The sequence below is a fragment of the Solanum verrucosum genome, unplaced genomic scaffold (assembly GCF_900185275.1).
Source record: "Solanum verrucosum unplaced genomic scaffold, falcon-dt-bn FXZP01000072.1, whole genome shotgun sequence".
In the NCBI taxonomy this organism is placed as follows: domain Eukaryota; kingdom Viridiplantae; phylum Streptophyta; class Magnoliopsida; order Solanales; family Solanaceae; genus Solanum; species Solanum verrucosum.
The window spans coordinates 383,487-408,780 of NW_026020208.1; the positions used below are offsets into that span (position 1 = coordinate 383,487).

The 25,294-nt window shown below is 35.8% G+C and overlaps 2 protein-coding genes across 2 annotated transcripts; one reads left to right on the forward strand and one right to left on the reverse strand.

The window, feature by feature from the left end:
• Window positions 1-1,960: 1,960 nt before the first annotated feature.
• On the reverse strand, window positions 1,961-9,757 carry LOC125830221 (uncharacterized). The gene is made up of 2 exons (XM_049509430.1): window positions 8,860-9,757; window positions 1,961-2,296 (listed from the first exon to the last, which is right to left on the reverse strand). The coding sequence occupies exons 1-2, from the start codon at window positions 9,717-9,719 to the stop codon at window positions 2,122-2,124; spliced, it is 1,035 nt and encodes a 344-aa protein (XP_049365387.1). The 5' UTR covers window positions 9,720-9,757; the 3' UTR covers window positions 1,961-2,121.
• A 14,604-nt stretch (window positions 9,758-24,361) lies between these two features.
• On the forward strand, window positions 24,362-24,910 carry LOC125830165 (agamous-like MADS-box protein AGL29). The gene has a single exon (XM_049509363.1). The coding sequence runs from the start codon at window positions 24,362-24,364 to the stop codon at window positions 24,908-24,910; it is 549 nt and encodes a 182-aa protein (XP_049365320.1).
• Window positions 24,911-25,294: the final 384 nt, after the last annotated feature.

Below are 25,294 nucleotides of genomic sequence, written 5' to 3' on the forward strand. Positions count from 1 at the left end.
AACTCTAATCAGCGACCAAACGACTCCTAATATCCAAATTTTGAATCTATCTCAATTTGATTTTGTCTAGCAAAAAAACATGTTTACATTATCCACAACATAGGGGGATCAAAGTGATGAAAAGGACTATAGTGTTATGCAGGTCATGGGAGATTAATTTTGACAGTGATTTAGTGATAAAAAAGGGGATGAATGTACTTATTTTTCCTTTTCTAAGTTGAGCTTGTTCATGTACAAGAAAACATCACATGTTCTTTTTATTTATTTGATAACATTATATTATTTATCATGTATTTATGTACTCTAATTAACCCTCCATGTTTACATCAATCATGATCAACAACCTCCTCAACTTAGCTAAATTGAGCTTTTTGTACCTATTAAAAAAAGCATTCCAACATTACAACATGCAACTAATGCTACAATCCTAAAAAAGTAATAGTAGCACGGTGCATGAAGCATCTCGTATCCCAGGATGTATAATGTAGGCCAGACGCAGAACTAGTGTATAGCTTACAGTTTGACTGATCGAGCTCAATAACTTTGATTTAAATCTTATATTTGTCTTAAGAAATTTGAACATATAGAAAATGCTAATTTAGAATACATTAACTTAAAAAGGAATAAAATTTCGCACCCATAAGATTCAAATTTAGGCTTCACCTTTAATATAGGCAATACGTCCTCATGCAAGTATCAATGATTGATCCACAACTCAAATTTTTACCACTTAAGTCGCACAGAGACAAATTTACTATTGCTCGAAGACTCGATTAACTAATGTTACAAGCCTACAAGGGTGAAAATTGAATAGCAAAAGCTTAAAGAGGTTTGGCTGACACGAAAACCAAACAAAAGAAAGATAAAAGAGGCAATCACGTTATGATATGAAAATATAAACTTATGTCTTGCTAAAAAAAAATTATTGCCCGTAAGGAAAAAAAATTAAAGACAAACACAAAATAGGGACAAAAGTGCAAATGACCTCGTTAAGAAGGCAGTCATTGCTAGCCAGCCTAAAGTGGGACCAGCTTGCGTGTTATTCAATTATTACACCAAGTATTATTTTATATATATAAAAGTTAGAAGCCAATCTAGGATTTAAAAATGACGAGTTTAACATTAAGGTCTTTAGCATTGAACACATTTTACTTTAGGAATAATGGATTCAAATTTAATAAATGTGTGATTTAATTTTTTATATATACATCCTAAAAAACAGGTCTTTAGCATTGAACACATTTTACTTTAGGAATAATGAATTCAAATTTAATATTTGTCAAAAATGATGTGATTTAGTTTTTTATATATACATCCTAAAATGCACACAAAAAACATTTTAAAAAAATAGGCATAAATAAAATAAACATATGATTATTTCAATTTCTGTATATCATCTATTTTCAAAGCACTTAGCAAACTCGTATCCATATAATAAGACCACACTCACTCTGAACTCACACTCTAGATCCTATATTTTGCCTCTATCGAGAACTCATTACTCGACAGATATTTTCTTCAACAAGAACAAACCATTGTTGCAAGCACTACAGAAAAAACAACTTTTAGCAGCAATAAATATACACATTAACAAAAAGTGTCAAAGTTTTTACCAGCATTAATTAAGTATCATTAGATTCAATGTCCCTATAGGCTTTAGAGATATTTACAAAGAGTGTTAATTGTCGCTAAAAATACATATTTAGCAGCAATTAAGCTATTGCCGGTAAGATCATGTTTGTGTAGTGAAGTGATCCCACATGATATTCACTAATCGGACGTGTAAAAATATAGCTAGTCATGGTCCTTACTCCTTAGGTAGGAGCAGAACATTACGAACTAAAAGCACATGTCTATAAAACGCAGAGAGATAAAAGAAGAAATGAGGATTCATATAGCCGAACCCAACTTATTTAGGAGTGAGGTATAGTTGTCGTTGCACAGAGACAGAAGGCAATGCACGAAAAACGGTGCAGCACAATTTACCATTAAATTTAAGAACAAAGTTCATCTGGATAGTTGAATTACTTCACTCCACCTAATGAGCAAATACAACAATACAACTATAGGTGCATATTCCTCTCAAAAGATGCATTCATAGAATAGAAAATCTCAGAGAATTTAAATATTAGAAGCACTAAGTGCCATAACCTTGCATTGTTCATTCATGGCTAAGAGTTGTGCTTCTTTCTTGTCAAGAAGAGTTGTCAACTTCACATTCTCTTCCATAAGCTTTTGGACTTGAACCTCTTTCTGCATTTTCTCGCTCTCCAATTGAGTCGTCTTTGCAGCTAACCTGGTTCACATAAAACAAACTGAGTACAAAAAAAATCGCAGATATGGGACTTTACCGTCTGTTATAATTACTATAATACACTCTTTCATGTAAACAACGACATATAAGACGAACTTTTACAATTGTAGTTCTTGCAAGAACCACAACTCCATCTGTATAAAGAATATTTTCCAAAGGGTTGCTTGGTTACCGGGATTACTATACTAATCCAGGTACTAAATATGGGATTGCATTTATCCACCGTTTGGTTATTGGTATTAGCTAACACTTGTATAAATCTTATACAAGAATCTTGGTGCTATCTATCCCATAAAGGAGGTGGGATCATAATCATGGGATAACCTTGTTCTGAACTAAACGAGCCCTCGGACTGATCATCTTGCTGCAACAAAGCAAGCTTCGGAATGAATCTAATGGAAATGTAGGGTGATTCATAATAGAAGGAAGTATCTAGAATATCTATGTCCCAACTCCCAAGACATTTATATTCTGGAGAAGAAAATCCAAGTATAAGCCACTAGATGTGCTCAGACATCTGTTCTGGTGCATCTATGAGTATGAGATACAAAGATTTATAACACTATTATCATGATTAGCAAAGCGGAGTTTAAGAGAAGCCCACGAAGACAGTTGTAAGAGCAGGTAGCCTGATTGCAGGATCACAACAGAGAGTAAGGAGCACAAATTTCAAACTCATACTAGCTCAAATACTGATGGGACCAAAGACATGCTCTCTGTTTCAGAACACTGCTGAATTTTATCAACTAACCTAAAGAACTTCACCGATTGAGTTTATATCTGGCTAGATAATTCTTCACTTGGCCAGTAAGGGTGAAAGGGAACTTTTTTCCCAGTAAACCAAGTACATCCAGATTAAAGTAGTGGATAAACCAGATCATCTGGCAAATTATAAGAGTCAAGATCAGTGTTGGACATTTTTGGAGCAATTACTTTACTGAAGGACTTCCACCAAATCTGTCTTGGAAGGTGGAGACCTGGGATTTTAACGAAACAATATTCTCACCTGTCGGTGCAGGAGGACTTTCTTCAGGGTACTTTTACTGAGGAAGAAGTTTATAATGTCATTAGTAGTTGGCAGGAAATGAGATTCCTGGAACGGATGGATTTTCTATGGCATTCTATCAAAAATGTTGGTTAATCATCAAGGAAGACATAATGGTGGCTTTATTTCACTTTTATCATACTGAGAAGTTAGAGAAGAACTTCCTCAGTGCCTCTTTTATTGCTCTTATTCCTAAGAAAGCAGGAGCAGAAGAATTGGAAGGACTTCGGACCAATTAGTTTGATTGGGAGCTTAGACAAAATTATTGCCACACTCCTTACTGAAAGATTGAAGAGAGCCATTGGCGAAGCTTGTTGGTGATACTCAAATGACTTTCATCAAAGGAGGCAAATCATGGATGTCGTGTTAATTGCCGATGAAATTTCGGACACCAGACAGAAACAAGGGAAGCCTGGAGTCATCTGCAAGTTAGACTTAAGACATATAATCATGTTAATTGGGAGTTCCTATTTAATCTTTTAAAGGCTTTGGGATTTGGTAATAAATGGATAAACTGGATCCAAGTGAGTATTTCAACTGTGAGATTTTCTCTGATTATCAATGGAAGCTCGGAAGGCTTTTTTCCAGGCTTATAGAGGATTAAGGCAATGGAATCCCGTATGCCCCTTTCTTGTTATCCTTGTTATGGAATCAGTAGTATGTTGAAGGTGGAAGAACAAACAAGGTGGATCCAGGGCTTCAGATAATAGATGCCAAACAGACAATTTTATCACCCACATTATGTATGCAGATGATACCTTAGTTCTATGTGAGGCAGAAGGGGCTCAATTCCTGAGGCTGATGAAGGAGTGTCAGGTCTTCACATTAGTGTTACTAAGAGTCACTTGGTTCCAGTAAATGTAGTACAGATTTACAGAGTTGGCAGCAATACTTAAGCGTAACAGTGGGAGCTTGCCAACAGTATATCTGGAACTTCCTTTAGGTGCCAAATTACAAAGCTTCAGTGATGTTAACCATTTCAAAAAAATATTCAAAGCTTCAATAATATGGAAGAATATCCTGTAGAACTCTGATAAAAGATTCGCTAAATGGAAAAGACAGTACTTATTTTTGGGAGACAGGTCGGCTTAATAGTATTTTGGATTCATTTCCTACACATACAATGTCTCTTTCTCCAATGCCTGCCAAGGTGGAAAATAGACTAGATACTATAAGAAATGAGTTTCTCTGGAGGAGAAACAAGGAGAAAAAAGAATTCCACTATTTGAATGGCGGATAGTCCAGTTGAACAAGAAGTAAGGGGAATGGGAGTAAGAAATCATAGATACCAGAATAGGGGCTTACTCTTCAAGTGGTTATGGAGATTCAATCAAAATGAAGGAGCGTTATGGAAAATGGTGGTTACCAAAAAGTACAGAAGAGAGCATAACTGGAGTACCAAAATTACTAACCAGCACATGGAGTGGTCAGTGTTTGGAAACATATAAGAAGTTTTTGGGATGACCTTGGTAGAAACACGAATTTTGGTAGGTAATGGTGGCAACACTCTTTTTTGGCATGATGCATAACACTTCCCTCTGAAGGAATTATTTCCAGATCTTTATAATTAAGTGAGGTATACCCATCATACTACCGCACAATGTAGATCTAGTACTGGTGGGAGTTGAGTTTCAGGAGAAATTCCAATGACTTGGGAAGTGGATAGGCTCTCTTCTTCTTCTTCTTCTTTTTTGGTGAAGTGGATTGGAAGTATGTTGAATTAGAGGCGAATTAGCGGTTACGGCGCCTTTTGAACGCCTGTATGTTGAATTGGCGGGGATAAGAAATTCTACGGGCTAGTCTCAAGGCAAGAGAAAGGAGGACCCGTGACCTAGACCAAGTGAAGTGCATCAAGGACGAGAGGGCAAAATACTGGTGGAGCAGGCACTCTCATTAGCCAGAGATGACAGTCATACTTTCATGAACTCTTGGACAAAAAGGGGAACAGAGACATTGTGCTGGGGAATTTAGAACACTCTGAGAGGCGTCACGATTTTGGGTATTGTAGGTGTATAAAGGTTGAGGAAGATAAGGGTGTCATTCGTAGTTGTGTAGGGGAAGAGCAACTGGGCTATGTGAGATCCTGTTGGAATTTTGGAAAAGCGGCAGGTAGGGTAGGTGCAGGGTGGTTAGTTGAGTTGTTTATTGTCGCTTTGAAGACAGCAAAAATGTCCGAAGAATGGAGGTGGAGTACAATGATCCCATTGAACAAGAACAAGGATGACACTTAAAATTGCAACAACTATAGGGGTATCAAGCTCCTAAGCCACACTTTGAAAGTAGCGCGGTGGAGATAAGGGTGAGAAGGGGTGTAGCTATTATCGTGAACCAGTTCGGATTCATGTCGGAGCGCTTAACTACAAAAGGCATTCATCTTGCAAGGAGATTAGTGGAGCAATATAGGAAGAGGAAGGACTTACACATGGTAATCATCGACCTAGAAAAGGCTTACGACAAAGTCCCAAGGGAGGTTCTATGGAGATGCTTGGAGGCTAAAGGGGTACCTGCGGAAAGAAATGCTAGATGTTTTGAGAGCAAAAGCTGTGACCTTCAAAAGATCAAACTAAATTGTATCAGGCTTTTTTGCTTCTGGTGCAAGCAGATGTATTTAGAGGACACTGAATCCATTATAGATATCCTAGGTTCCTGTTAGGATTCGGATTCAGATTCAGATTCAGTTTTCTTACTTTTTGACAAGTTGTAAATATGGTTTTTATTGCAACCCATGTACTGGTTCAATGAATATACACGAATGTTACCTTCTCAAAAAAAAAAAAAAAAGGTAGCTGCGGCATACACTAGGGCGATCAAGAATATGCATGATGGATCCAAGACTCGGGTAAGGACAGCGAGAGGAGACTCGAAGTACTTCTTAGTTGTGATGGGGTTGCACCACAGATCAGCTCTTAGCCCGATTTTGTTTGCCTTGGTGATGGATGAATTGACGCGACATATCCAAGGAGAGGTGCCACAATGTATGTTATTTGCGGATGGCATAGTTTTAATTGACAAGACTAAAGATTTGGAGACAAACCTTGGAGTCTAAAGGTTCCGGTTGAGCAGAACCAAAACAGGATATATAAGAGTGCAAGTTCTGTAATATGACACATGAGGCTAGCGTGGAGCAAGGCTTGATACACAAGAAATCAAAAAGAGATGAGGTTTCAGGATCTTGGATCTATTTTCCAAGGAAATGGAGAGATTGAATGATGTTACACATCATGTTGGTGCAGCGTGGATTAAATAGAGGCTCCCACCTGGAGTCTTGCGTGATAAGAAGGTACCACCAAAAATTAAAGGCATGCTCTATAGGGTGGTAGTTAGACCAACTATGTTATATGGGGCGGAGTGCTGGCCAATTCAAAACTCTCACGCTCAGAAGATGAAAGTTGTGAAAATGAGAATGTTGTGATGGATGTGTGAGCATACTAGGAGGATAGGATTAGAAATGAATATATCTGAGGCAAGGTAAGGAGTGGCTTCAGTGGAGGACAAGATGTAGAAAGCGAGGCTGAGATGGTTTGGGCATGTGAAGAGGTCATGCATGGATGGCAAAGGTGTGAGAGGTTGTCTATGGATGGTTCCAAGGGCGGTAGAGGTAGCCCAAAGAAATATTGGCACTATTGGGGAGAGGTGGTTAGACGGGACATCACGCGATTTTAGCTTACAAAGGACAGGATTGTAGATAGAAGGTTGTGGAGGACACGAATTAGGATAGCAGGTTAATAGGTAGTAGAGCATTTTCCTTCCATAATAGTAGTCGTAGTATTACTCTTGTAGTTTCTTGTCCCTCGATTTCTATTACTACTTGTTGTTTCTTGCATTTTGCTTGTCGTATTATTTTGTTTTAATTACTGTTCAAAATGATTTGTCATATGATTTCTATAGTATTTTGCCATAGCTTGTTCACTTCCATTATTTCTTTTGTCCTACTGTTTCGGATTGTTTTTCATTGAGCTGAGGTCTACCGAAAACAACCTCTACCACTAAAGTAGGGGTAAGGTCTGCATACACTCTATCCTCCCCAGACCCACTTTGTGGAATTACACCGAGTATGTTGTTGTTGTTTAAGTAGATAGGAAGTCGATAGGTTCTCACAACTCATCAAAATATCGGAAAGCTTCAAATTCCAGGAAATGGTAGTTGACTGGCTAGTATGGGTTCCACAAAGTAAAGGTACCTTCTCAGTCAGCAGCTGCTACAAATTCCTATTGACCTCCTATACATTGGATCAGAATTACAGCTTCTGGCCTTGGAGGCAGATATGGAAATCCAGGGCACCATACAAGGTGACATGTTTTTGTTAGACTCTCACATATGAAGCACTTCACAACAGCCCTATAGGGAAAGGGCATAGCTATTTATAGTAGATGTATACCGTGTGAAAAAGAATAACGATGCTAATCATGTATTTCTGCTTTGTAGCATCACAACTCAAATGTGGAATCTGTTTTTTAACATTTTTCAAGTTAAGCTAGGTGATGCCTAGAACTATCAAACAAATGCTGCATTGTTGGACTGGTAAGGGTATTGAGAAGGAGAAAAGAAAAATCTAGGAGACCATTCCTTCATGCATATGGTGGGTGATTTGGAAAGAAAGGAATCAACGATGTTTTGAAAGCAACTATGAAAATATACATAAATTGAAATATAAATGTGTATCTTTTTTGGTTTTAGGTGTAGACTAGAAGATCAGCAGTCAGCACACAGCAGATAAAATGTTAAGACTTTCTCAACTTCCTAGAGTGATGTAAAGGAACTGATTCCGCACAAACTTTGTGTTTCACTGCTTCTGTTTATAAAATCTTACCAACAACAACATACCCAATGTATTCCCACAAGTAGGGCTTATAAAATATTACCATTCTAAAAAAATTTGTAAAAGATGATTTATCACTACTTTCATAGTTTCATTAGTTCTGTGCTTTTACAAATGGATCAAAGAAGAGATTTTACAAACCTGCACTCAGCCCTTCTTGTTCCAAGTTTAGTACCCTAGGAAATGTCATAACGCTAGTCTATATTCAACCTTAAAACCTTTGCACTAAAATAAGGATGATTCCTCATTCTTAATCCAAGTGATCCATTTCATTTTATATCATTTTTGTACATAAAGACATTGCAAATTAATTATAACCCGCTACACCAGATAACATTCTGGTGTCGTGGAGAATATGGCTGGAAAAAATGGTTAGACATAAATTCAAAGTCTCAAATGAATTGATAACTTGATCAGAAAACATGTGTATAATGTTGGGTGCATACTTAGATTCTAACCCTATTGATTCAGAAAGGTGTGCTATAAGATATTGAAAGGTATATACTCTTGGTAAACTGCATTGCAAGTATTAAGACATATCATCAACAACATATTACGCAGTAGTCTCTTCTGACATCACAGGCACACTGACCATTATTACTCAGAGGACATAAATAAACAGCTATATCATCATTATATGAAAACAGAAATTCTGTTCACCAGCGAAAGGGATACACTGACCGTTCAAAAAGCCTTTCAATTGTCTGGAATTGTTTTTCTGATGACAGAAGAGTTTCTCTGACACTAATGAGACTACTGACATAGGATTTCAGAGATTCGAAGTCTCTCTTAACACAACAAAGCTCCTGCTCATTTTCTGCAGCTCGCTGCCTCTGTCTAGAAGTTTCTTCGACCAAATCTTCAACTCTCTGGCGCATCTCATTCAAGATACAATTTGTACCTAAAGCAAACCTTTCCATCTCTTCTAACTTAGTAGACATGTTTTCAATCTGAAGTGCCCTTCTTTGAATCTCTTCCTGACCTACTGTTACCTTCTCCTTCTCTAAAGCAGTTTCAGATTCAGCCATTATAACCCTCTTGACAAGATTTTCCATAACATATGTAACCAATTGTACACTTCTGAGTGATTCGCTCCTATAAGATCCATCTTGTTCATCAAAAGAATCTTGTGTACTTGTAAGTCTAATCAATGCTGCATCATCAGCATCATCAAAAGACGAGAGATCTATGTCCCTTGACCAACTGGACAACGGTACACCATTTTTATCTATAAGCCCTACTCCATATAGTTCTTTTATACCGCATGACGTAGAGGCCAAATCAGGAACAGCCATGACTCTGGCTTTAGTTTTCAAATACATCATTAATGTTGCAGCAGTTCTGACTCTGCTCCAAAGGACATTTAACTCTTTCTTTGTATCTTCTTCTGACCCCTGAATACAAGTTTTTACATCTAATTGTTTTGCTTGCAAGGCATCAACTTGGGACTGGCTTTCCTCCATCTCTTGCTTCCAACTAACATGTGTTTGGCTCAGTTGGTACTTCAAATCTGAAAGATCAATATCTTCCTCAACTGCCATTACCTGTGTTGTAAATTCAAATTAGGAACTTAGGTCATTAATAAAGATCTAACACTACTAGTTAGTATCAGCAAGTACAGAACAGTTGGACGAAAGAATCTCACTAAGACCATATTAGAAGACTAAGGTGTTGATTAAAAGCAAATACCGAATAAGACAGTAATTTTGACTGAAACTGTACTATCTTTGTCACCCGCTACATTCCTTCCTTACCATTTCCTTCTAATCAATCAACTCGTAACTTCAATCACCACAACACAGTTCTTGATATTCAAACAATGCATCATAAATGCATGAACAAGTTCATTGCAGCGCAATGCACTTCCAACTTAAGTCATCAAAATACAAAACACAATCTATAACAGACATACAATGCATAAATTTTGCTGTAAGATGAGAATAAAAATATTGCATATTCTCCCTAGAGAAAACAGAAAATTTGCACATAGGAACTAGGTAAGAAAAAAAAAGGAAACTACACTAACAAGATAGTGCCTCTTATATGCAACTTCTATCAGTGTTTCTTTGACATCAAATTTCAGATATTCATACTGTGAATCAACAGCAGCAACATACCCGGTGTAATTCACAAGTGGGTCTGAGGAGAGTAGGATGCATGCAGACCTTAACCCTGCCTTTGAATCTATAAGATATATATTTATACTACAGTTCCAGATAAACTCTTAGCAAAAGACACTATGAGAGCACACAAATTCATTGCCAAATCAACCAGGTGCATAACCAAGCGAAGAAACTAAAAATATCTTCCTTTCTTTTAGATTAAATCAAAAGAATTCATATACACTACACCAAGAATGGTCAGATGTTCAAGAAGTAAAAAAGGTTTCTATTTGCAGTGAGTTCAGACAATACTAAAGACAGCACTTTGAGCCCACCCCAACTTCCAATTTGGCTTCTTTAACGAATCCAATAGAACTCCAAGACAGAATCTTCATAGTTTACAAAATGTTTCATTTAGCAGGGAGTTCAGACAATACTAAATACACCACTTGAGCCCACCACAACTTTCAATTTGGCTTCTTTAACAAATCCAATAGAACTCCAAGACAGAAATTTAATAGTTTACGAAATGTTTCATTTGGCAGTGAGTTCAGACAATACTAAAGACACCATTTCTAGTCCACCCAAACTTTCAATTTGGCTTCTTTAACAAATCCTGTAGAACTCCAAGAAAGAAACTTTATAGTTTACGAAATGTTTCATTTAGCAGTGAGCTCAGACAATACTAAAGACATCATTTTTAGTCCACCCCAACTTCAATTTGGCTTCTTTAATGAGTCCAATAGAACTCCAAGACAGAAACTTTATAGTTTACGAAATGTTTCATTTAGTAATGAATTCAGACAGTTCTAAAGACACCAATTCTAGTCCGCCCGAACTTTACCATTTCTCTTCTTGAACTAATCCAATAGAACTCCAAGACAGAAAAACTTTATAGTTTACGAAATGTTTCATTTAGCGGTGAGTTCAGACAATACTAAAGACACCATTTTTAGTCCACCCCAACTTCAATTTGGCTTCTTTAATGAATCCAATAGAACTCCAAGACAGAAACTTTATAGTTCACGAAATGTTTCATTTAGCAATGAATTCAGACAATACTAAAGACACCAATTCTAGTCCGCCCAAACTTTCAATTTCTCTTCTTTAACTAATCCAATAGAACTCCAAGACAGAAACTTTATGGTTGACTAAATTTTCATTTAGCAGTGATTTCAGAGAATACTAAAGACACCATTTTTAGTCCATCCCAACTTCAATTTGGCTTCTTTAATGAATCCAGTAGAACTCCACGACATGAACTTTATAGTTTACGAAATGTTTCATTTAGCAATGAATTCATACAATACTAAAGACACCAATTCTAGTCCGCCCAAACTTTCAATTTCTCTTCTTTAACTCTCCAAGCAGAAACTTCATAGTTTATGTTAGAATAGTAGTACGTACAATCCTACTTAGAATAGGAATATGAATAGTAATAGTAATAAGAATAGTATATAGTGTCCTACTTAAAAAAGTATTGTATTGTAGTGTCCTATTTGGAAAAGGAGTCTATGAATAGGCTCTCTCTCTAATAATATAGAGACGACAATTCAATAATATTCATTTACTATATTTCTTTAGAAAAGGATTGTATTGTAGTGTCCTATTTGGAAAAGGAGTCTATTGTAGAGTCTATGAATAGGGTCTCTCTCTAATAATATAGAGACGACAATTCAATAATATTCTTTTTCTATAATTCTCATAGTTTACAAAATGTTTCATTTGGGTTCAGACAATACTAAATACACCACTTTGAGCCCACCACAACTTTCAATTTGGCTTCTTTAACAAATCCAATAGAACTCCAAGATAGAAACTTTATAGTTTACGAAATGTTTCATTTGGCAGTGAGGTCAGACAATACTAAAGACACCATTTCTAGTCCACCCAAACTTTCAATTTGCCTTCTTTAACAAATCCTATAGAACTCCAAGAAAGAAACTTAAAAGTTTACGAAATGCTTCATTTAGCAGTGAGTTCAGACAATACTAAAGACACAATTTTTAGTCCACCCCAACTTCAATTTGGCTTCTTTAATGAATCCAATAGAACTCCAAGACAGAAACTTTATATTTTACGAAATGTTTCATTTAGTAATGAATTCAGACAATACTATAGATACTAATTCTAGTCCGCCCAAACTTTCAATTTCTCTTCTTTAACTAATCCAATAGAACTCCAAGACAGAAACTTTATAGTTTACGAAATGTTTCATTTAGCAATGAATTCAGACAATACTAAAGACATCAATTCTAGTCTGCCCAAACTATCAATTTCTCTTCTTTAACTAATCCAATAGAACTCCAAGACAGAAACTTTATAGTTTACGAAATGTTTCATTTAGCAGTGAGTTCAGACAATACTAAAGACACCATTTCTACTCCACCCAAACTTTCAATTTGGCTTCTTTAGCAAAAAAATCCAATAGAACTCCAAGACAGAAACTTTATAGTTTACGAAATGTTTCATTTAGCAATGAATTCAGACAATACTAAAGACACCCATTTCTAGTCCACCCAAACTTTCAACTTGGCTTCATTAACTAATCCAATAGAACCCCAAGATAGAATCTTTATAGTTTATCCCTCCCTCAAATATCTAAACCACCAAGCAAAAAGAAAAAAACCCAACTTTTCCCAAGAGAGCAAACATAATTTTATCATAAACATCGTATCAAGATCATGAACAAAGAACAAAATTGATATTAAACCCTACCTACTGTCACCCAGCAAACTCCCAACAGCAGTAGTACCATAACAAACAAAAAAAATCCCACAAAAATTGGATTCAGCTACATAAATCTTCTAATTCTTTCCCCCATTTCATTCTCTAATACTCAATAATTTTTGGGGGTTTTCTTTTTTTGGAGAAAGATTATCATTCCCAAATACCCATTTCATTTTTTCACCTCTAATACTCAATAATTAAGAAAAAATTGAACCAAATAGACAAGAGATCAAGAAAAAAATAGCAGATAAATTAAAGAATAAGTACATATATTTTATAAGAAAAAATTCCAAAAAGCATAGAAAAAGAGTCACCTTGTAAAGTTTAATGAAAAAATTGAAAATTGGGAGCTTCAGATGGGCTATGGATGAAGAAGAGAAATTCGGACAGATGAAAAATAATATGATGACACTGCTTTCCAACACGCGTTGTCTGAAGATGGCTACCAAATGAATTTGCTGTTTTTTTTTTTTTATAATTGTAAATAGGAAAGGTGATTAGGAGAGTAATTTTCCGTCCGCAAGGCGAAAGTTTACGTAGTTAATTGAGTTATTAACATTTTGTTGGGTTAGTTGTTACTTATTATATAGTATTGTATCGTTAAATTCATGTTAGATAACATGAATAATCTCATTTTATGTAATGAGTGGTTTTGTGTAATTGCAGAGTTATTTAAATATTTTATTTTTATTTATTATTTTATTTTATCTTTTTATAATAGCTCTATTGTATACCTAATTTTTCTTGTAGGTTTATCTTTCAAATTATCGATGTGTGGCATTATGTTACGATGGAAAATGGTACAATTTATCCAAATATTGTATTTATTTAAAGAAAACAGTATGATGGAATATGATACAATATAATAATATACAATATGATACATTATGAAATAATACGTAATAATTAATGGACGATTCATAATTTTCATTAAGGGGTTCGGGAAAAAAAATAGTGTTTTGAGATTTGAACTTAATAGCAGAAAGTGAATTTTGAACTCCTAAACCAATAGTCTAACATTTGCTTTTGTATTTAGGCAATTCAAAACCTATGTATTTATATTTTTATAAAAAGTTACTTATAGAATGTAATATTTTGTCAAGAGGGTTAGGATGAACACTTTCAGTTTCCTCTAAATCCGCCCCTAATAACAACCATACAAACAAAGTGTAAGATTTCTCTTTACAAAATAAATTTGATAAAACGCTTTAAAGTTAATTTTATCATAAAGTTTTAATATAAGGTATTATCTAGAAAAATTAGGAGGACGAGTAGAAAAGAACGATTGGCATATTTCTAGACTGGCAAGTATCTAAAGAAAAACACAAATTTCATATCAAAATGGAAACCAAAGAATATTATAAAATAAAGCATAATTTTATACGAAAGGCGTGTTTGATGACAACACCGCTCGAGAGAAAAAATTGTGAGGCCTATTGGACTTAATCATATGAGATTTATTTGTTTGTTTTGTTAAATTGTTATTGTAGGACTAGAAGTATCATCTCGAAGAGTCTTGCTAGTAACTGTCTTTTTTTTTAGCATTTAATTCATATTTCATAGTAGTTTAAATTACAATTTCGCATTATACAAAACGTCGAAAGCTAAAGTAAGTTTTTTTTCCTTATTAATAACTTTTTACTTTTGTGTTTCATTATTATTTTAAGAAAATGATACCATAGATAGAGGTAACCTTGACCGATCGGTCATATAATTGATAAAGGGCTCTTTTCTCCCCGTAAGAAAAAAATAAATGGAAGAAACTTTAGAAATCTACTCATTTTCAACATAGCCTATTTCTTTTAATTCCTCTTCTGTAAACTAGTAAACCTATTCAAGTGATGTCACGCCTCGAGCCTACACCTTGGACGGGACCGGCACTCGAGAACCATTGATGGCCCCAAGCAAATCCTTGGTCTGGCTTACTTACTCAGTGGAAGATTTTACTCAAGATAAATATTGTTAAACAAGTAAACGGAACTGCTCAAAATATAACTTAGAATGTATTATAATAACATTCATTGTCAAAGTGGAAACTCAAGTCTCAACTTAACTGAAAAGGAAAAGTAAAGACTCATGAACTAACATCACTAACTCTGTCTATGAAGCCTCTAAACAATTGAGATGGACGTTGGGACAAGACCCACGACATCGTAATGAACTAAAATAATGAAAGCAATAAAAGGATCCTCCGAAAAGCTAGGAGGCTCACCAACTGACTCTGAGTGCTCAACTGGATCAACGAGACGCTGGATGTTGATCCTGATTACCTGCGTTTGCATCATAATAAGATGCAGGTCAACTGACATTAGTACATTGAATGTACGAGTTTGTGAGTTGGAATGCTAAACATAACTTAAGCTTGAAAAGAATCTGAAAGAAACACTTATCTTGGCTTTACTCAACTCCTGAATAACTTAACTCAATGTAAAGCAATAAAACGCATGCAATATATAAAAAGCCTTTAAAACAGTAGAAAACAACTTAGTTCGTTAAAGAATATGCAATAACAAACTCAACTTTACTCATATAATAAAGTAATATAGTTTATGTGGGAGTTTCTCTAACCGTCAACCACCACTATGAGCATAAGTGGTGATACACGACTTTCCCACACTGCCAAAACTGTCTTATACTTTGTTGTCATATAGAACGCTTAGCTTAGTGGATCCACTAGTCTATGCTAAAAGCATCTTCAGGAGTCATCTAAAAAGTATGATCCTTTACTACCCATGATGGCTATATGGTTTATGGAGACGTGAGTTATCTGAACTCAAGCTCGTCCCCATATCGGTGCTCAATACTACTCCCAAAATATACTTTAGCTCATATGTTTCTAAAAACAAAACTCTTTCTTTGGTTTGAGATAATTACTCAAAAACTTAGCTTAAAAGCTCTCTTGGAAATCTCAGTTTCCTTTCTTGTTCAAATGTGAAAACATTTTAACTCTTGGGAATACTTAGTTCCCGAATAATCTTTGAAGAATGAACTTTACTCTTACTTTTTACTAAAAACTAGCTCAAATGCTCTTTTGGAAATCTTAGTTTCCTTTCTTGTTTAAATGTAAAAACATTTACTCTTTGGGAATACATAGTCCCGATATACTCTTTTGAAGAAATGAACTTCAAACTTTACTCTTTACTCGACTCAAAACTCAAGTCTTAAAACAAAGTTAAAACATTTGTAAAAGACTTTTGGAAACCTTTATGAACTTCTCTTAACTTGACTATTGACTTCTCTTGACTTGACTCTTAACTTTCCTTGAATTGAATTATGGATTCAAGGATTATGATTTGTGATAGGAAAGATCTCATGATGTTTAGGAATGATTTTAGATAGCTAAACATGAGAAAAAATTTAAAAGAATCACTGTCTGAGGGTGGGTCTACGACGCGGAGAAGTATTTAAATTTTAATCGCAAAAATACTTTTTGAGGAAGAACGGTCCATGACCGCTCTGCGATGCAAAATGACTTTTCCCAAATTTGGGGAGCAAGTCCGCAACGCAGAGCTAGTGCCCAGATTTGCTCGACTAATTTTCTTCTTCGTTTTCTAGCCCTAATTCGCCCAAACTCGGTTCTTTGTCTCAAATTCCCTTTAGATTCAGATACCCAGTGTGTATACACAAGAATCTAAATCAAACAACTCAAGGAAACAACATTTTAACCTCAAGGAACTCCTCAATCTAAACCTAACTCAAGAACGAATGCCAATTTAAAGAACACCATTCAAGTTTCATTAACTTTCAACTTTCTAGAATAAACTTCGCTGAAATAAACATGATTGGCGCGTGGGTGAACGAACCCAATGCTATAAAAGACTCACATACCTCATAAGGATCATCCCTTGACGAAATCCACAAGATAAACATTCAAGAACGACGAACTTTGCTCTTTCTTCTCTTTTCTCCTCTTGCGTTCTTTCTCCAAAAACCCTAACGTAAATTTCCAATTGTCTAAATTGAACCAATTCAGTTTAGACCCCAATTTAATTGCTAAAAACGAATTAACTTAATTGGGTGGTGAAAAGACCATAATGCCCTTCTAAAATCCGGATTGAACTTTCCTTATTTGAGCAACACAACTGCCAATGGGCATAACTCGCTCATACAAACTCGAAATCACGCAAACTCGGCGGCATTGGAAAGATTATTCCAAGATCTTTCCTACGATATCTGGAAATACACCTAAATCATCTTGATCTAGGAGTTATGGTCATTTGAAGTTGACCAAAAACTCAAACTTAACTTAAACAATTTTTCCAGATTTTTTATTATTTCCAAAAATCACTCTTTCTAATTCTAGCTCTTTCTAGTTCTTTCAATTTGCGAGATGTTACAAGTGAGCACTTTCTTATTGGGTAAATCGGAAATTGAACCGTTAGGGCCAAAAATCGATAAAAAGTAATCTTGTTGGTTTAGCATATTTAAAAATCGAAATTCGATAAATCGAACTGACCGATTCACACCCCTAATTATAGGGACACATTTTAAAGTCATGAGGACATCGGTCCAAAACGGGCAATATTACTCGTGTGTTGAGGTGTTACATATGGTATCATAATCACCCCCAACCAAACCTCAGGGAGGATGTTGAGTCAGTAGGGGTATATGTGACGCTTGGATGAATCTCACATCAACAAAATACATTTGGGGAGATCGTACTAAGTATATAAAAAAGCAAGCTTTATATATACCTCACTTTACCTGCTTATCATTTGAGTTTGAGAAACGTTTTAAAGTGAGTAAATATCTCAAAAATCAGTTAATTATGAAAAATTATGTACAATAATCATTAAACTTTGTTTTGTATCAATAAAATCACTCAACTTAAGGTTTATATCTTATAAAATCACTCAACCAAATTATTTATAATAAAATCACAATTTACCTTCTTAGCATTTGAGTTTGAGAAACAATGCCCTTCATATTTGAATTTCATTAACAACGCAAACAAAGAAGTCCAACTTATTGCGAATTCGTTCGGTCATTAATATCACTTTTTCATAATTCTATTTCAACAAGTTGGTTTTGTATACATGACATTAGCACTTCTAAGAAAACAATATCTCATATAGATTAAAATAATACATTGATTGATACACGTATATTTTGTTAGCCTTGAGATTACAACAACATATTTAGTGAAATTTCATTAAGTGGAGTTTGGGAAGGATAAAGTGTAAGCTAACCTTATTGCTACCTTGTAAAGGTGGAGAGGTTGTTTTCAAGCCCCTTAACCTTGAGATTAGAAAATAATATTGATTCATTTCTTGTACTATTATTTAACTTGAGGATCATTCTTTACAATTAAAAATATATGAAATAAATTAAATTTATTTTTAGTCATCGATTTAAAATAGAGAGGATGTATTGTCTCATTCAAAATGTGAAGGGGTATTGATTTTTAAAGGGAAAAGGTAGAAGTACCTCCCTAGGCTATGACCCAAATTACAGAGACACATCCCGCTGTGTCGGCCTACATAATCCCGCCCTGGTGAGATTTTGGCTTTTGTGGCTTGATATACCAGACCAGTGGCCTGCATCCCTTAACTCAAAAATTTCTCCTTCTCATTTTAGCCTTAGATTGTCTATTCCTATCGAGCTCTAATGTGTATTTCCCATTACTTGCAGACTTCTCTAAATGGCTGATGCAAATGAGGATAATCTATATTTCGTCTGGTTTCTCAATGTTGCCAGTTGAGAGAGGCATCACGATTTCTGGAATAATAAATTCTATTGCAAGAGAGGTTTCGTCTTACTCAGGCTGGAGGAGAAAGAGCCTGCCTTTTATGCTCGTTTAATGGAATTCGGGTTGGTTTCACTAACTGAGGCTCCCTCTGCCGCATGTGTTGACTGGGTGCGGGAGTTCTATGCTATCCTGCCTACCGTCCGTTGAGACGACCCTCACCCTATCATTCGCATCTGGGGGTCGACATCCCTCTGAATGTCACCGCCATTAATGAGGCTCTAGAGGTGCCTGAGGTCTCGAACGCTGAGTACGAGGCCCAATTGAGGGAGATGGATCTGGAATGGCTAAGGTATACACTAGTGAAACCTGCCCGTCGGAATAGACTCTATTGTCCTACTGCTGAGGGTATTACTAGCATAGACTGGCCACCGAATGTTAAGAGGTGGCTACACTTGGTTGCTAGAAGGATTCGCCCGTCGGGCAACCGCACCGACGTGACGTACCTCTTGCTTTGGTAGTGGCGTGCGTGGTGCAAGGCATTGAATTGAATGTTGGTGCGCAGATTATTTCTGAGTGGAAGATGTTCTACTGGGCTAACAAAAAGGTGTTTTTCATCCCTAGTCTTATCACTGCATTGTGCAAGCGGGCGGGAATGCCGCCCTCGACACTGATAAGGTACTTCCCATGGATCCCTCTCTTCACCCTCTTTTGGTTAGACAGACTTCTACTTCTCGAAGCAAGAGGAGGAGAACGGGTAGGGCTAGCAACAGTAAAGCGACTGTGGATTCGAATGACGAGGCCCCACTCTCAGGTGCACGGGTTGAGGAGGATCTGGCGGCCATCCAGAGGAGGTTGGAGAGTGCCTTTGCTGACTTCACTCCTGCTCCACCTAGCACTGCTGTAGAGGTCGAGATGTTTCCTCGCAAGTTACGCCAGGAGAGGAGGAAAGGTCTGGAGAGGGATCGTCTGATGGTTCAGATATGGAAGATTGTGATGACCATATTCACTTGTGTTGCCCCTGGCCAAGGGTTTTCCCAGGTCGAGAAAGGAGATTTCCAGCGCTTTACTTTTATGGACGAGGCGGCGATCGTCCTGGTACCACCGGAGGATCTAGACTCAGATGTTGACACCACATAGTTCGAGGGTTCTTGATTTGGCTTTCGCCCTTCTTGGGCTTGTAAATTTTAGGACAACTTGGTTTTTATCTTTTTGTCTTTCTTATGTTTTGTAAGCATTTGGATGCAAGATTTCCTGCTTTTTCCATAGTAAATGGTGAATTACTAAGTTTTATAAACTATTCTCGACTGCTGAACACTGATAGAATTGTAGGGGTTAGCTCGGATACCATTTGGGGTCCTTATTGGGAAACTTGGAAAAAACTAGAAAGGGCAGGCTAAGGTTCTGTCTCACCTCATCCAGCTCTGGCAGAAGAATTCCCGCTCTGGCGGTCTTACCCTAGTGGAAATAATCCCGCCCCAGTGGCCAAAACGGAAACAGAACCTCTACCAAGATTTTTCTGGGTTTTCTCGCTTTTCTAAATTTCACTAAGGTTTCCAGTTTTACCGAACAAACTTAGGATAATCATGCGAACTAGGAGAAATCCTTAACTACTCCAAGTCAAAACCACAATACACAACCAATTCGTTCTTATTAATTCAGTACCACAACCAACACATCCCCAGGATACACCCACACATTCACACGGTTATTACACAAGCGCAAAACACGTTCAGATCTTCCTCACAAATTGCCTCGTAGTTTTATCTAAACCTTCTCATCACATCTAGTCGGACCTTCTTTTCGCAATGGCTTTACATTACTCAAGTCGTTACAACTTGCATAATTTCAAACAATTTAGCCAGCATATTACACATAACAAGGTTTAAACACACATTTATAGTACACGAAATCATATTCTCACATTCAAGCAATTATGGCTTCACATTCACAGTTAGTTCGCATAACAAGAAGCACACATTCACCGTCTTCAAGTTACAAAGCACAGACAAGTACAAATTCTTAATAATGGTCATCCATGCAATTTCGCAACCCTTAGGGCCATATACCAATTGGAACCTTTCCAGTTTCCAATTTTCTTTGCTTGTGTCCCCTCAGTTGTGACCACGACGTCTGGTTTACTTCGTTGAGATACCAATTGGAATCGGGAGATACCAATTGGACTCAACTCATACCACAAGCGACACTCGCACGAAAAGACCTACAATGCTTCCTAGCTTCCTGAGGATTAGATGTGGACGTCAACACACCAATCCACAGGAGTTTAGTCCACATTTTGCTCTTGTACGGAGAGACCGGTAACCTGGGCTCTGATACCAATTTGTCACGACCTAACCCACCGGGCCGTGCGGGCACCTACACGTTAACACCTAAGTAAGAGAACCCTCATATCCCAATAATTAGAACATGCGGAAGATTAATGAAAAACGAAGATAAAAGAAATCATAAGGTTTTCATAAATAACACTTTTAAACAATTTTGGGTTAAAATTTGTAAAGCAACTAACACCCCCAAGAATCTAGTCTAAACAGGTACAAGAGCTACTAAGAGTACAACTGGACATAATAAATAAAAGACACAACTCCCACCATGCGGAAGGAAAAGTAGAAGCTGTTGGAGAGTTTTTCATCGTCATCTAAGGTAACTTCACCAACCTGCATCCAGACTATGTCAAAAAGACATAGCAAGAGTAGTATCAGTACAAACCACACGTACTGGTAGGCATCATTTGTCAACGCCCACCACATAACATAAGAAAACAACCAACAAGAACATGCAATAATCCACTCGCTTCTCCACCTTTACCCTATCTTGAAAACCTCGAAATTACACTAGTACTCTAACTAATAAACACTATCTCGGTCAACCTACTTAATAGGTTCTTGATCATAGCCTAAACATTCTAACACATAGAATAGTCCCCAATACAATTACAAGCATTCCAACTAATCGCTCCCGTCATACCCTTACTTCTTCTTCATATTACCCCGCCAAGGCCACATAGTACATTACGTCAAGCTTTCTAACCCCTAAGCACAAATCTTTTTCTTCAAACTGAAATCCACTTTACATCATGTATACTACCCCCACTCTTCGCCATTACAACACACAACACCCTTTACTCGGACATTAATAATTCTTGAAATGCGGACTCCCCACCTACCGTATCACATCCCGATTGGGTTTGTCCCTTCTGATTCATCCAACATCAAGGTACATATCAAGTTTGCACACCATAGAAGAACAATTAAACATAAGTCCTCATAACCATATAACAACTTCGGGAAACACAATATCAATTAGTATTATGAACAAGGTACAATTTCACAATCCTCAAGCATACAATTAAATCATTGGTCCTCTCAGGAACCCAAACTCAAACTGTTAGCATACCGGAACGTGGTACCCGAAAGATTATGCCCGAATGTGGCAACCGATTCCATAATTATGTTGGAATGTGCCAACCGATCCAAGTTAGTGTGTCGGAACGCAACACCCGATCCATTCAACAAGCCACAATCACAATCACAAAGTACATTCTCATAATCATATAATCAAGTCATGATTCATGGCATTCATCATTCATCTATCCTCATTTACAATTAATGTGATCAATAATGCAACATTCACATACATACATGTATTGTAATGAAGCAAGAACAAACATACATCACACAACATGAAATCACAACCATCACCTACAAACTACTCATCGACATAAATCATGTAACCATTAATTCAACCATGCTTATCCCTAGCTCATCATCTAAGGCTTATTTCTAGGGTTTAATCATATTTCATTCGGTGCACTAAGGCCTCGCATAATTCCTACCATTGATTTACATATATTACGCAGTGAGCACAGATTTATAACTACTCAATTCATAAAACCTAGCTTACCTAAGCGCCAAGCAGTTGCACGGAGGAATTGCAGATAATTTTCTGGTTTTCCGAACGACATGACGGTGAATTTGGGCAAGAATTCACAAGATATCGCCATCCTCACGCTAAAAATCTCTCTCTCCATCTTACCCAAGCTTGGAACAGCTTTTTGGGGGTTTCTAGGGTGTTCTCCAACTAATTTAGGTATTTTAAGAAGAAGGAGTAACTAAGAATTCGTGTTATTTACATTTTGTCTCGCTTATCCCGCTCTGGTGACTACTTGCCCTGCTGTGGCACTGTTGCCCTAGCGGCATATGTCCCGCCCTGGCGGGACAGTGGTCTAGATTTTCCCAAATTTTTGTTTTCCCTAAATAACGACGGTTCGGGTCGTTACACAAAATGCAGTAAAAAATTAAGCATTGTTTTAAGTACCCTATCAACATTCTTTCAACATGTTTTAGCACTATGGCAACACACACAAATAAAGTAGCAAATTAAGCCCAATTTCTCATGGTTGAGCTACCAAAACTCTCCTCATCAAAGTATTGTGGTTTTCTCTTAGGAAATTGACAATGAAAAATATATTAGAAGTTGGATTTGGTGGGTTAGATAGATGGGTATAATTAATATTTGGTTGAATATAATATTAAATTAAAATAAATATTAAGTGAAATAAATATACATATACACACGTGCCACATAGGCACCACATAGGATAATAACATTGGGGACATGAGACTTAACAATCTAAGGGTAAATATGTACCTAAAATTTGATGGCAGGGGCAAATATATTTAAAAAGTCTGACGAAGGGTAAATATGACCATTTTCTAAGAGTACAAGAGCAAATATGACCCTTTTTGCTAAAATATTTATAATTTAAGTTAGACTTTAGATTTATTTATTTTTAATTTATGTTGAAAGTTTGATTTTCATTGTAGTAATTTATTAAAGCATTTACTATCAAGTTAAATTTTTAATTATATTAAATGTCATTCTAAATTATATGAATATCAATCTAAGTGAAGGATCTATCTATATTCAAAATTCTAAGTATATTAATACATTTTCCTTTTCAAGTTTAGTGATAGATTTCTTTTTAATTTGAGAAAGTGAAAATTTTGATTTAGTTACTGTAAAAGAATAAGTGATAGATTTCTTTATAATTTGAGAAAGTGAATATTTTGATTTAGTTACTATAAATGAATTGAAGGATTTTGGTACATAATTAATGAATCTTCATTATATATATATTTAAAATTGTAAGTATATTAATACATTTTCCTTTTCAAGTTAAGTGATAGATTTCTTTTTAATTTGAAAAAGTGAAAATTTTGATTTTGTTACTATAAAAGAATAAGTGATAGATTTTTTTATAATTTGAGAAAGTGAATATTTTGATTTAATTACTATAAATGAATTGAAGATTTTTGGTACATCATTAATGAATCATCATTATATTCAAAATGGCTAATCACTAATTGACAAATTTCATTTAGTATATTAAATGATTTACCTATTTTAAATTAAAATTTCCAGATTCATTTACCATAAAACTCAGATTTTGAGTATCAAATCAATATCAATTTACTACTATAATGTTCAATATGAAGAAAAGATTACTTTCCTTTGCAATATTTGTCTTGAAATATTTATGGTGAAAAAAATTATTTTTATGTGTATAAATACTTATGATATTTCATTTTTTTGTAAGTCATAGTTCTTGAAAACATTTGACTAATATATTTTATTGTACTCTAGCATGGAGGGTAAGAAAACATTAGGACGCAGAAAAATTCCATTAGAGAAAATAGAAAAAGAAGCTGCTCGATATTCCTCATTTTCTAAACGTCGTTCAGGCTTATACAAAAAAGCCAGTGAACTAGTAAGAGAATTTGATGTCAATCTTGGAATAGTTCTTTCTTCTCCATCTGGTAAGTCGTATTCATTTGTTCACCCGACTACTGATGTAGCCATTGATCGTTTTATAAATCCCACAACAGAATTAGATCTAGGTGCACAACTCGTTGCTGCAGAGGCACGCAACAAGGTAATTCAAAACAGCGATAGGCTAAATGAATTTGATGCAAGAGAAAAAGCTGCTAAGGAAAAAATACGTTTTATGGATCAAAAGAATGAGGCTAGAGTAAGATGTTGGTGGGAGTCCATGGATCAATTCAATGCAGAGGACATAACCAAGTTTGAAGGTATCATGAATACCGTTGAGGGTTTCTTAAATGTCCAATTGAAGCAGCTAGAAGATGGAGCTTCGTCCTCCTTACATTCCCCACCAAAGGATGTAGATAACTGATATTTGTGCTACATAAAAATCATCTTCGGATAATATCTTTTATCGAAGCTATATGCAATAAAATGAAACTTTAAATTCATATTATTATTTGTGCTTTATTTTTATTTTGTTATTTTGTTTCAATTATGGCGTACTACATGTACTTTGCAATGATTTTTAATAAAGATATCTTGTGTATTAGGATTTTTGTCCCCTACATGTTAGGTCTTTTAATATTGTATTATGAGTTTGAATTACATGCACTACAACATATCAGTTTTTTGAATGTGTCGTAGAATATATTTAAATAAAAACTCATGCCAAAATAATTATTTGAGAAAATAAAGGCGCAAACAATATATGCGAATAAAAATGACTCAGCTACAAAATGATTGTTTTTTTTTA